Source organism: Mus musculus, chromosome 2 (assembly GCF_000001635.26).
Source record: "Mus musculus strain C57BL/6J chromosome 2, GRCm38.p6 C57BL/6J".
In the NCBI taxonomy this organism is placed as follows: domain Eukaryota; kingdom Metazoa; phylum Chordata; class Mammalia; order Rodentia; family Muridae; genus Mus; species Mus musculus.
The window spans coordinates 4,879,865-4,892,828 of NC_000068.7; the positions used below are offsets into that span (position 1 = coordinate 4,879,865).

The 12,964-nt window shown below is 48.1% G+C and overlaps 1 protein-coding gene across 5 annotated transcripts in view; it reads left to right on the top strand.

Moving 5' to 3' along the window:
* The first annotated feature begins 1,699 nt into the window (after window positions 1–1,699).
* Window positions 1,700–12,964, top strand: part of Sephs1 (selenophosphate synthetase 1) — a 28,994-nt gene continuing 17,729 nt past the window's right edge. Inside the window, exons 1-4 of one of the 5 annotated variants that reach the window (NM_175400.6) lie at window positions 1,700–1,996; window positions 4,468–4,741; window positions 9,319–9,422; window positions 11,723–11,830. In NM_175400.6, coding sequence (NP_780609.4) covers window positions 4,549–4,741; window positions 9,319–9,422; window positions 11,723–11,830 — 405 coding nt within the window. In that variant the 5' untranslated portion in view covers window positions 1,700–1,996; window positions 4,468–4,548. Of the gene's footprint in view, window positions 1,997–2,362; window positions 2,712–2,973; window positions 3,083–4,467; window positions 4,742–9,318; window positions 9,423–11,722; window positions 11,831–12,964 lie in introns of those variants that run through there. The other 4 variants (NM_001362707.1, NM_001362708.1, NM_001362709.1 and 1 more) reach the window with 4 other exon arrangements.

The following is a 12,964-nucleotide window of genomic DNA, read 5'->3' on the forward strand; positions in this document are numbered from 1 at the left end:
AGGCGGATTTCTGAGTTCGAGGCCTGCCTGGTCTACAGAGTGAGTTCCAGGACAGCCAGGGCTACACAGAGAAACCCTGTCTCTAAAAACCAAACAACAACAACAACAACAACAACAAAAAAAAAAAAAAAAAAAAAAAAACCCTGGGGGATCTGATACTTACCCCTCTCTTCAGTGCACATTAAATCACACCAAACCCTTCCCTTCTGCTGCTCCCCAATGCTTCCAGTTCAAGTACACATGCAGGCTTAGTACAGCTTCATTAAAACAATAACCCCTAACCCAGGGTATTATTCCTCCATCACCACTGAGAAAGAGCATCCTTCAACATTAACAAAGAGCTAAGTCTCCTTGGAGGGACACACAAATCTAGACATGGGGTCCTGCTGTGTCATCCACTTTTTTTTTTTCTCATTGTGAAATCTTTTGAAAAAAAAAATCACTTTTTTTTTTAACTAAGTGAGGAACAAAAAAAAGTTACATTGTTTAAAATGCAAAATCAAATTTAAAAGGCAGAACCGGACAAATGTAACTGTATAACCCTTTCCCTCTGGCTTTGGAGTCCTGGTGTGGTATCTGGTGAGGCTGTGTTTGTGTCTTCTGACCATTCAGAAGAAACTCCACGTTCATCAACGATAAATCGATGTCCGAAGTCTGATGCTAAGGAGCCCAGGTGCTACTGTATTCTCCCAAATGTATTGTGGAGAAAAGACACAAAGGCAGGAGATGCCTGTGTCCATCTCGCCACACTTTGCACCCTAGATCCCACTCCTAAGAAACAGGCAAATGGCAATTTCAGGAATGAAAAGGACATCTGCGGGGTGTACGAACCTAAAGACAGCCAAAAGATACAACAGTTCTGCTTCTAAATAATCGGGAAAATGCGAACCTATTCCTAACCAAGTTTGCTCTGCTCAGCTTTCCAGAGAAGTCCTTCGAAGGGACACGCTCTGCACCAGCAATGCAGTACGAAGTCGGAAATCTGAAGTTACTTCAAGTGAAACCGCATTACCAATGTCAATTCAAGCACACAGGATTAGTCTGCCATGTTTACTTGGACATGAGAAGAACAAATGGTATAACCCGGACAACATAAACTCTCCCTCCCCAAAATGCAGATCAAAGATTCAAGAAACTTCACAGAGCATTTGCATATTTCACTGGGACTCCAAAGAAATGCGGAGCTACGCTCAAACAATAGAATGAAGAAAAGATGGGAGTCACTGAGAATGGAGCGCGGGGTTAAGTTGGGTTTTCAAATGTCTCACTGGGGGCGACCTTGGCTCCTACACTCTGCACATTGTTCCCATGGGCACAGTCTCACTGCAGCAGAGATTCGGGAGCAGGTATTGCATCCCGTGGGTGATGCGGGGATCGCACCCAGCCAGGTTGTGCAAAAAACAAAAACACTCTGTTCCCTTCTCGCGGGACAGAGATGCGAAAGTAGGTGGCCCCCATCACTCAAGGTTGCTGCCAGTGCTGCTCGCAACTTTTGAAATCAATCTACCCCCCCCCCTTTTTTTTCCTTTCTTTTTTCTTTTGCATCATGCAACGGATGCCACCGTTCCTGGGGTTTGCAACCCCCCACCCCCTCCCCCGAGACCAATCATTGCCGCGCTCGGGCCTCTGCACAGCGCCCCCGCCCCCTTCCCGGGCCGCACGCAGCCACCACCGCCGCTGCCACCGCCACCAGCAACCCGGAGGCGCTCCGGCCACCGGCCCGCCGCCTTAAAGGGAGGTGGCCGCTCTTAAAGGGACCCTCACGCGCCCGGCCGGCGGGAGCGCGGCGGCCCGGTTCCCGGAGGGCCGCGCCCAGCCTAGGCCGAGCTCCACGCGGCGTCCGAGCGCCCGGCGGTGCCGCCGCCACCGGGAGCAGCATTTTTTTTTTTTTTTTTTTTAAATTCAGGCGACGCTTAAGGGAGCCCAGCGCGCCCGGTGCATTGTGGGAGCGCCGCGGCCCGTTTTCGGGAGGAGGCGGAGGGCGCAAAGCGAGCCGGTAAGCGGCGGGCCTGGCGAGGGGGGGCGAGGCAGCAGGCTTAAAGGGGAATAGCGGGCCGCAGGCCCGGCGCGGCCGTTGCAAATCCCCCTCCGGGCCGCCCGGGACCGCCGGGGAGCCGTGCACCGGGGCCCTTCGCGCGCCCTGCCTGGAGAGGGGGCCGAGCCCAGGCTTTGGTGGGGCCGCTTTAAAAAAGAAGCGCCGCCCGCGCCGCTGCCTCCTCCGCCGTCGCCGCCGCGGCACGCGGGGCCGGGGTTGGGAGGGAGGAGCGGAGGGGGAGGGCGGCGGCGGCCACGCAGGGGTTAATCTTTTCGCCCGCCGACATTTTTGTGTGGCGGCGCGGACGGCGAGCCCGCGCGCGCGCGCGCTCTGCCTTAGCCGCCCAGTGTCCTGGCGCCGAGCCGCGGGCCTCCCCGCCCCCACTCGGCCCTCGGGTCCCTCCGGTCCCCGCCGGCGACGGTCTCCGCGGCAGCGGCGACGCGGGGCCTGCGGTGCAGCATGGCCCTGCCGGTGGCCTGCCCGCGGCAGCCGCGCGGCGCGGTACAAAGAACGCGGCCCGCGCCCGCCGTGCCTTTAAAGGCGGCAGCCTGAGACTTAAGGTGTCCCCTGAGTGGCATCCTCCGCGCCCGGCCCCATGGAGGGCGCGGGGTCCCGGCGCGCACGCCGCGGCGCCCGGGCCTGTGAGCACGCGCGGGGCCTGGGGGCTGGCGGGGAGGTAGGTGTGCTGCCCCACCGCACCCCGCTGCCCGAGCCCGCCTCCCGCGGGAGCGAAGGGGTTAAACGCGGGCTTTAAATATTCATGTCATTGTTTTAAAGGTGTAAACATGTGGCTTCCAGGTCGGACGCACTCCCTCTACCCAAAGCACACCCCAAATTCCATCCTTTTCAAATAGCTGGAGTTTCCTTTGAGGCCAAACCGTGTGACTTAGGTCTCCTTGCACTTGGGAGTTTTTTAACTGCTGAGTTTTCTTGATGTAAGGCGTTTTTAAACTTTCCTAACCAGAAAGTGTAGGGAAAATAAGGTAAAAGAAAGGTGCTCTTCGGAGTCTCTCTCCTGCCTTTTGGTTGAGGCCGTGAGGATTGGAGGTAGGAAAATAGATTCTTTATAAAGGGAAGTCTTCCCGTTTTGTACCAGGTAGAGGTGAGGCAGGCATTTTTTGCAAAATGAATGTGATTTTCCAAACCTTTCTTCGAAGGTGAATTTTAATTCGCACTCTTTCCAAACTGTTAAATGGCTTCAGAATGCCCATTTCGGAAACTTGCTTGGCTCACACTGCTCTGTAGAGAAGTTTGGTTTCTATGAACGATGAGCGAAATCCGTGTCGGTAGTTTCCCGCTGAAATCATTGCTCATGTCATGTTTGTGATGATGGTTTGGATTGCCGAATTTGGGCTTTGTGAAATTTAGTTTAAATGAGTGATGTACTTCCTGGGGGATGGAAAACTATATAAATGGGAATTATGTTTTCAATCATAAATTTTATGGGAGAAACCGACCCTAAAACTTAGGGTGTCTGTAATCCTATGCCCAATAAAGCATCAGTCAGAAAGTGTGTAAACCCCGGGAGCACTTAACTGGGTTTTGAATTAGATGCAACCGGAAGAGCTGGTGCGGAAATGCAGTGCGTGGTACCCAGTGCCAGACGACTAGTGATCTCATGAGATACTGTTTCTTTTTGTAATGAACTAGCGAGTTTTGTCAATGGTGTGTGTACTGGTTTGTTAGGCAGGATGTTTGCTTTCTAGGAATGTTAAAAAACATCAGCGAACTTTGCAAGCACTCTCTTGAACGGCATTGTGTTTTACAGCCATGGGAAGCCTTGGGGGGTTTTGTTGGTTTTTAAGTAGTGTCTCCTTCAGTGACTTCTCCCATTAGTTTGGTACTGTTGGTTCAGAGGGAGACTTGTTTTTTAAATTAGGATTTAGTATCTGGAAGAATTTCACAGGGAATGGTGGTACACACCTTTAATTCCAGCACTCAGGAAGCAAAGGCAGGCACATCACTTTGAGGCCAGTCTCAATTTAAAAAAAAAAAAATGCATGAGATGCGTTTGTGTCCTCCTTTCTACAGTTTCTGGTGACTGTTTTATTTTTCTCTGTGAGAGAGCAAAAGACAGTCAGAGGTTTTTCCAGGAAAGTCGCTGTAGCTAGGATCTCTGCTCTCTAAAGCATAGAACTTTTAAGCTAATACATAGTGAATACCGACCAGTTCTCTTAGCCTGCACCCTAGAACTACTAACTTCAGAGTTTACTGCCCAAGTGGCAGGTGTCACGTGAGTGAGCTTCCCCTTGGAGCCACAGTCATACATTCCCATCCTCCGTGATTCCCCTGATGTCATTATCCATTACTCCAGTTTACCCAGCACCCTAACTAACAAACTATTTCCCGGTGTGTGTCTCTGGTGTGTACTCATTCACTTGATTCTTGAGTCTTTTAACAATGCCTTCTTTTTATGTTTTGGTGGTACCTAGGTGGATCACAAGTAGAAAGCCCAGTGGATCTAGAGAGAGGGAGGGGAGGGGCTGAGCTGTGGAGAGTGCGGCCCCAGAACCATGTCTACTCGAGAGTCCTTTAACCCGGAGACTTATGAATTGGACAAGAGCTTCCGGCTAACCAGGTTTACTGAACTGAAAGGCACAGGCTGCAAAGTGCCCCAAGATGTCCTACAGAAACTGCTGGAATCTTTACAAGAGAACCACTTCCAAGAAGATGAGCAGTTTCTGGGAGCTGTTATGCCACGACTTGGTATGTACACCATCTTTTAACACCCAGAAATGTAGTCAACAGTCAACAACCAGATGCCTCCTCTGTGTTGCTTCAATTCTTGAAGCTCTGTCAGAGGACCTCAGGATCCAGGGTGACTGTTTTTTTGGTTTTCTCTTTTGTTTGTTTGTTTTTTTCCCCAATTTTTAAAATTTTATTAGATATTTGCTTTATTTACATTTCAAATGCTATCCCAAAAATCCCCTATAATCTCCCCCCGGCCTGCTCCCCTACCCACCCACTCCCACTTCTTGGCCCTGGTGTTCCCCTGTACTGGGGCATGTAAAGTTTGCTAGACCAAGGGGCCTCTCTTCCCAATGATGGCCGACTAGGCCATCTTCTGCTACACATGCAGCTAGAGACACGAGCTCCAGGGGTACTGGTTAGTTCATATTGTTGTTCCACTTATAGAGTTGCAGACCCCATCAGCTCCTTGGGTGCTTTCTCTAGCTTCTCCATTGGGGGCCCTGTGTTCCATCTTATAGATGACTGTGAACATCCACTTCTGTATTTGTCAGGCACTGGCATAGCCTCACACGAGACAGCTATATATATCAGTGTCCCTTCAGCAAAATCTTGCTGGCATATGCAATAGTGTCTGGGTTTGGTGGCTGATAATGGGATGGATCCCCGGGTGGGACTCTGGATGGTCCATCCTTTCGTCTTAGCTCCAAACCAGTGTGACTGTTAATGCCACTTAAAGAAAGAATTTAAAAAGCATCAGGGCATGTGGTTGGCAGGTTTGATTTTTAGTTTGTTTGTTTTTGTTTTGTTTTTTGGTTTTTCGAGACAGGGTTTCTCTGTGTAGCCCTGGCTATCCTGGAACTCACTCTGTAGACCAGGCTGGCCTCGAACTCAGAAATCCTCCTGCCTCTGCCTCCCAAGTGCTAGGATTAAAGGCGGGCACTCACTGCCCGGCTCAGGTTTGAGATTATAGAGTATATTGTGACATCATTACCCTACAGTAGGGCATTTTTACTTTAATTTTATGGTTAGCTGAGAACCAGCAGAGCTCCTTTCTGTCTTTTCTCTCAAATGACCTCTACACTGCTGCTCTCTGCATTGCCCTAGTGAGGGTGTTACCTTACGAATCTTCTTCTTTTTTTTTTTTTTAAATTTTAGATTTTATTTATTATTTATTTTATATGTAAGTACATTGTCGCTGTCTTCAGACACACCAGGGGAGGGAGTCAGATGTCATTAAGGATGGTTGTGAGCCACCATGTGGTTGCTGGGATTTGAACTCAGAACCTTCGGAAGAGCAGTCAGTGCTGTTAACCGCTGAGCCATCTCTCCAGCCCCCGCCTTATGAATCTTAAGAACAGCTTTAAGGCCTTTGCAGGATGTATGGGCTGAGGTTTTGAGTGGGCCACACAGACTGTTGCCGACTGGGAAAGTAGCTCAGTTGGGAAAGTTCAAGGGCCTCAGTGAGTTTGATCTCCCAAACCCATATCTTTAGAAACAAAAAGTGTGTGTGTGTGGTGCAGTGTGTCGGAGAGGGGAGGCAGATGTGTTCTGGGCAAGACATTGACAGACTCTGTCTAAGAAAAAGAACTGGCCTCTGAGGTTGTACTCTACCCTGCACATGCATGTACACATATGCAGCTGTACCATATGTACACAGACGCACATACGTGGATTTGAGGTTGATCCCAGAGTGCCTAGTGGAGCTGAGGGCACTCTTGCTTTCTTTCCTGAACTCTGTGTATGGTTAGTGGTTTATCTTTCTCAAACACAGAGCTCCTCCCAAATGCTGGGATTAAAGGAAAGCCCCAGAATGCATGGCTCTGTGAATCTGTTACTTAAAGGATGAGCCTAAACATACTTAAAGATCTACATAATTATTGTATGGCCTCTTAGTGAGGGGCTCTAGTGCTTCGATGAAACACCTTGACCGAGAAGCAGTCTGGGGAGGAAAGGGTTTGCTTGGCTTACTCCACATTGCTGTTCATTATTGAACGAAGAAGTCTGAACAGGAGCCTGGAGGCAGGAGCGGATGCAGGGGCCATGGAGGATGCTGCTTACTGGCTTGTTTTCATGCTTACTCAGCCTGCTTTCTTCTAGAACCCTGGACCACCAGCCCAGGGATGGCACCACCCACAATAGGCTAGGCCTTCTCCCATCAATCACTAGTTGAGAAAATGCCCTGCACCTGGGTTTTGTTTGTTTGTTTGTTTGTTTGTTTGTTTGTTTTTGAGACAGGATTTCTCTGTATAGCCCTAGCTGTCCCAGAACTCACTTTGTAGACCAGGCTGACCTCCAACTCACAGAGATCCACCTGCCTCTGCCTCCCACGTGCTGGGATTAAAGATGCCGGGTACCACCAATGCTTGGCTATGGCTGGATTTTTTTTTTTTTAAAGATTATTCATTTATTTTATGAGTACACTGCAGCTGTCTTCAGACACACCAGAAGGGGACGTTGGATCCCTTGGTTGTGAGCCACCACGTGGTTGCTGGGAATTGAACTTTGGACCCCTGGAAAAATAACTGCTGAGCCATCTCTCCCGCCCCAGAAAGTAGGTGTTTCTTAAAACCAGTCCATTTGTTTTCTATACTTGGAAGCTGTCAAGTATGGGTTATTGGTACAATAGTATTCTTTTATTTATTTGCTCATTCATTCTTATAATTTGGCTTTTTTTGGAACTCACTCTGTAGATCAGGCTGGTCTCGAACTCACAGAGATCTGCCTACTTCTGCCTCCTGAGTGCTGGCATTAAAGGTGTGCGCCACCAGCTCCCAGCAAATGTGTTCTATTGATAGAGGTTTCTGTCTTTGAGAAGACCTAGACTTCGTGTAGCTTAGCATCAGCTTCTCAGCCTTACACATAACCTCCTGGGACCTTCGGAAGAGCAGTTGGCGCTCTTAACCACTGAGCCATCTCGCCAGCCCCCCTCCTCAGGTTTCAAGAGAGTCTCCTCTTCCATGTGCCTCCCTAAGCTTGTCCAGTCTGAACTTTATGTAGGAGTTCTGGCCCCGATTCCACTTACCAAGGTCTCTCCTTTATCTTACTGCATCAGAGTTGTGGCCTTAGGTACAGCTCTGACCTGCCGTGTGTTTGTGAAGAAAATTGCACTGGAATGCAGCCTCACTCAGCATGTCTGTGGCTGCTTTGGTGACACTGGAGTAGAAGCCTGAACTGCTTACTGTTTGTCCCTTATAGAGAAAGTCCTAGTTCTGGTTTGCATTTCTGTTGCTGTGATAAACACCATAACCAAATGCAACGTGGAGAGGAAGGGGTTTATTTAGCTTACAGGTGTTTCCTCATCAAGGAAAGCCAAGGAAGGGGAGTACTGTGTGCTGGCTTGTTCCCCCAGCTTTTTGTTGTTGTTGTTGTTGTTGTTGTTGTTTTTGATCGCCCAGCTCTTTAAAGCAGCGTAGGGCACCTGCTCAGGGATGACACTGCCCACAGTGAGCTGGGCCCTCCTATATCAATTAGGCAGCAACCAAGAAAATGCCCACTAGGCCAGTTCTATGGAGGTAATTCCTTAATTGAGTTTCTCTCTTCCTGACTGTCTAGATTTGTGTCATGATGACAAAAACTAACAAGCATATTGTCAACCATGGCTATCTTTTTAATAGGATCCTGAACTTCCAAAAGATTTTTCCAGCATCAGATTAACCACATCTAAAAAGTCCCCAACTTGCCCACTCCAGGGGCATCAGGAAGTGATTTTGAAACCAAGTACTACAGTACAATACTGGATAAAAGAAATATCATGTTTCACCGAGAGCCATCCTAGCTGAGGCTGAGTTTCTAGGTTCGGTGAGAGGCCTTGTCTTAAAAAATGAGGTGAAAGTAAGGTTGGGAAGAAAGCAGATGTTGACTTCTGTGTCTGGGTGCACATGTGCACATACAGAAGTATGTACGGACACACAAAGGTGAGGAAAGTGCTTTGGGGAAGCAAACAAAGAATTGAATTACCCAGATACTGAGTGATTTGGTCACACTTGGTTGGGAACTTTGTATTTCTGCTTTGTTTCCTTCAGGCTAAATGTAATATTAACTGCCATTTTCTTTATGAGAATATGATACAAATACTATCTAGGAGGTTATAATAACATCCAGTAATTAATATCAAAGTAGCTATAGCAGTTCCATTTGTAGAACTTTATCATGCAGAGAAATTCTATATGAGGCAGCATGGTGGTAGCACCATGCCTTGATAGCACACACGCCTTTATTCCCAGCACTTGGTAGACAGAGACAGGTGGAGCTTTGTGAGTTAGAGGCCAACCTGGTCTACACAGCGAGTCTAGGATAGCCAGGGCATCAATCACAGGGCTCAGGAATATACAGTGTTAAAGACTTCAGTAAGGTTCAGGTTTTGTGCTGTCTTGCAGTCTTGTTGATTAACAATTCACGTCCTCCATCCTATGCTGGTTCTGATTCACAGTCATTTCAGTAGCACTTCTTGATAGCGCACACATAGATTGGTTGGCAGTGTGGGTTTGCTGTCTTGTAGAATTCCTTCCTGCTCAAAGTCCTGCTCATACACGAATAAACGCTTTTCTTCTCTCCTTTTATTTTTTGGGTGCTGGCAATGTCACTCTTGCCAGGCATTGGGATGGATACTTGCGTCATTCCTTTGAGGCATGGTGGTCTTTCCTTGGTTCAGACCACAGATTACATTTATCCTATCGTCGACGACCCGTATATGATGGTAAGTTTGTGCTTTTTGTAATTGGAACTGCCTTGTGCTTTGGTTGTGGTTTCGGCTGCGTTTATGTGTGCCTTTGGGTTTGGGTTTTATGTTTGGCTGTTGTGTTTTTCCACTTTTGCTGAATCCACATTATATTACCGTTCCCTGACTCCTGCCTTGTGGGGCTGACCTTTCTCCTCTCGCTTGACATGGAATGAGCCAAGTGGCGTGGAGAGGGAGACCTGTCTGCTGCCTTCCTAGTGTGTGCAGAACACCTACCATCTGCTGTTTTGAGAGGATACTAAGGGTCGATGGTGTTCTCTGTTTGCTTTCCTTGTACCTATCTCTCTGATGTTCGTAAAAGTCACTGTTCCTGGCTGTTCCTGGCTGTGCTTCATAATAACACTGATTCTAAATGTTTCCTCCCACACAGTAGAGGAACTTGAGAATCTCATCACATGACTCCCCCTGAGGCAGGGTTTCTCTGTGTATCCCTGGCTTTCCTGGAACTGTCTAGTTAGATCCTCACACTCAGAGATCTGCCTGCCTCTGCCTCCCGGTGCTGAGGGCAGAGCACCAGGCCTGGTTTACTTTACAACTAGGCTTCAGGGTAAGTTGGTTACCAGCTACCCAGCCACCTCCATGCGCACTCACCACTGTACCATATGGTACTCTGAGATCTACCTGACTGTGGCATTCATGTTATAGCTGCCAAGGCAAGGGAGATGGCACAGCAAGGAAAAAGTACTTCCCCATGTAAGCAGGAAGACCCCAGTCTCCAAGTAAGAAGCTGAGTGTAGCCGCACATACCTATAGTACTACTCATGCTTAGAAAAACAGACAGGAAAATCCCTGGGACTTGCTGGCCCGCCAGTCTGCCTAATTGTTGAGCTCCAGGTTCAATAAGAGATTTTGTCTTGAAATATAAGGTAGAGTTACTGAGGAAGACACCTAACATCAACTTCTGTCCTCTCCAGCATGCACATGCTCGAACACACAAAGTTGTAGCTACTGGTCATGCCGTCTGCAGACACATTTCCAGCCATGTGTTACATGCTACAGCCAGCAGCCTTTCATCTGCTGCCTAGTCTTTAACCAACCAAGAGAACACTGAAGGAATGGGAATATCCCACTTGTTTAAAAATGTCAGCTATCCTTCCTGGTTTGCAGGGACACTGGATCAAGCTTCACATGTAAGGATGTGGGCCATGGATAGGAAAATGAGTGCAGTATGAGTAGAGGTTATGGAACGTACATTCTCTGTAAAGGAGCACAAGTGGCAGAGGAGTCACCCAGAGTCTGTCCTTCTCCAGCGTCTCTTAGAAGCATGTGAGAGTAGCTAGCTATTGCATGTTTGCCCCATGGCCCGAAACTCAGTCTCTAAGTTCCTCATTGACCAGGCTTGCAGAAGGCTGCAGGGAAGGCTGCCTGGGAGTCCCAAGAACACACACAGCAACTGAAAATGATGTGCTGCGTCCATGAGGATTATCCTGTGTCAGAAGAAAACCCTGTTATTTTTCTCTACTATCTATAAAAAGATAATTTAGACAATGACAACTTAACATTTAAAAATCTTCCAGAGCAGTAGTCTTTATTAGCACATCCTATTGGATGTTGTTTAAACTCCTCATCAAGCAATACAGTTTACTAGGAAATGCTATTTCTCTCTCTCTCTTTTTTTTTTTTCCAAGACAGAGTTTCCTTATACAGTCCTGGCTGTCCTGGAACTCACTTTGTAGACCATGCTGGCCTCGAACTCAGAAATCTGCCTGTCTCTGCCTCCCAAGTGCTGGGATTAAAGGCATGTGCCACCACCACCCGGCAGGAAATGCTATTTCAATTTTACTTCAGGCCTGTGTGTTTCTTATTTCTCCTACTTTTGTTTCCTATTTACCTCTTCAACTTGAAACTGCAAAAGTTTCTGAATCCAACAACGTAAAAATCACCTTTCTGTAACCAGCAGAGGCAACACTTGCTGTGGTCTGCTGAGTGCTGGCTTCCAAGGTTGCCTTGAAATGACTGTATCAGGCCTCTCTCCCAGACCATGGTGCTAACTAACTGCTTCTCTTCCCGATCCCCCACCCTGACCCATCTTGAGCTGGATCTCTGAATCTTAGATGGGAAAAAATGTGAACTCTTTATTCTCCTCCTGTGGGTGAGTGGGCGCCCGACAGGTCACTGAAGGTGCCAGCTGAGAGTCATGTCCGGGAGCCGTCCTGCTGCAAACTCCCACGGTCTTGGAGTTTTGTGTGCCTCATTTTTGGTTCTACAGATGGGGGGAAAAATCCCTGGCTTTTTCACATCTCTGCTCTCTTTCGTAGGGCAGGATAGCATGTGCCAATGTCCTCAGTGACCTTTATGCAATGGGTGTCACGGAGTGTGACAATATGCTGATGCTCCTTGGAGTCAGTAATAAAATGACTGACCGGGTAAGTCACAGACGCACATTCGCCGGTTCCATTGTTTCGCATTTACAGACGGGACCTTCAGTATCGCAGCTTTCCACTTCGGGGCATCGATCTGTAAATTCTAACGAGAGTACCTAGCCTCTTCTTCTCCCACCTGCTCCTCCTAAACTCTTCTCTCTGTCTCTCTGTCTCTCTGTCTCTCTGTCTCTCTCTCTGTTTGTGTGTGTGTGTGTGTGTGTGTGTGAGAAGGGGAGACTTTGTGTGTGTGTGTGTGTGTGTGTGTGTGTGTGTGTGAGAGAGAGAGAGAGAGAGAGAGAGAGAGAGAGAGAGAAGGGGAGACTAAATAAAGCCTAGCTATATTAACAGTCCCTTAGTGCCAGGCGTGTGGGTCAGGTTCAGAACCCATGACCCTCAGGGGGAGAGAGAGCAGCCTCTGCTCAGGGCAAGGCCCTCTCGCTTTCACGTGCTCACGTTTCTGTTACTGCTTGGCACTCTGTTCTTTTACCTGTTCTTCGAACCAAGGATGAATTCCTATTTAGGTTATTTCTATTTATTTTCTTTTATGTGCATGAATATTTGCCAGCATGCACATGAGTCCACTGCATGTGTGCCTGGAACTGCAGCTAGAGATAGTTGTGAGCTGCCATGTGGGTGCTGAGCGCCAAATTTTTATGCATAATCTCAACCATTGAGCCATCTCTGTGACCCAGTTACTTAGTTTATGTTAGCAGGGTGTGTTTATTTCTTTTCTCTTTCTGTATGCGCTCCCTAGTCAGTTTGTCGTGATTTACTGATAGAAAGCCCAGTTGTCTGTGGTCTTTTTTCCTAGCAGTTTGCACTTTAAACAGTAGTTCTCACAGGAAGGGCTTCTCTGAGGATGGGTTACATCGAATCTCTCAGCGAGTCTTCCCACTTCTTGGCAAACAAAATTCTTTTTGAAAACAGGGCTGTGTTTGTATGGTTAGCTTGTCTGGTGTCCTTCAGGACCAGCCAAGAGTTGGCCTCTAATAGTCACCCATGTCTGGGCCAGGCCTGTGGGCAAATGGCACATTATAACCCCTACCAGTTAAGAAACTGGGCTTCGCAGGGCAGTGGTAGCACATGCCTTTAATCCTAGCACTTGGGAGGCAGAGGCAGACGGATTTCTGAGTTCGA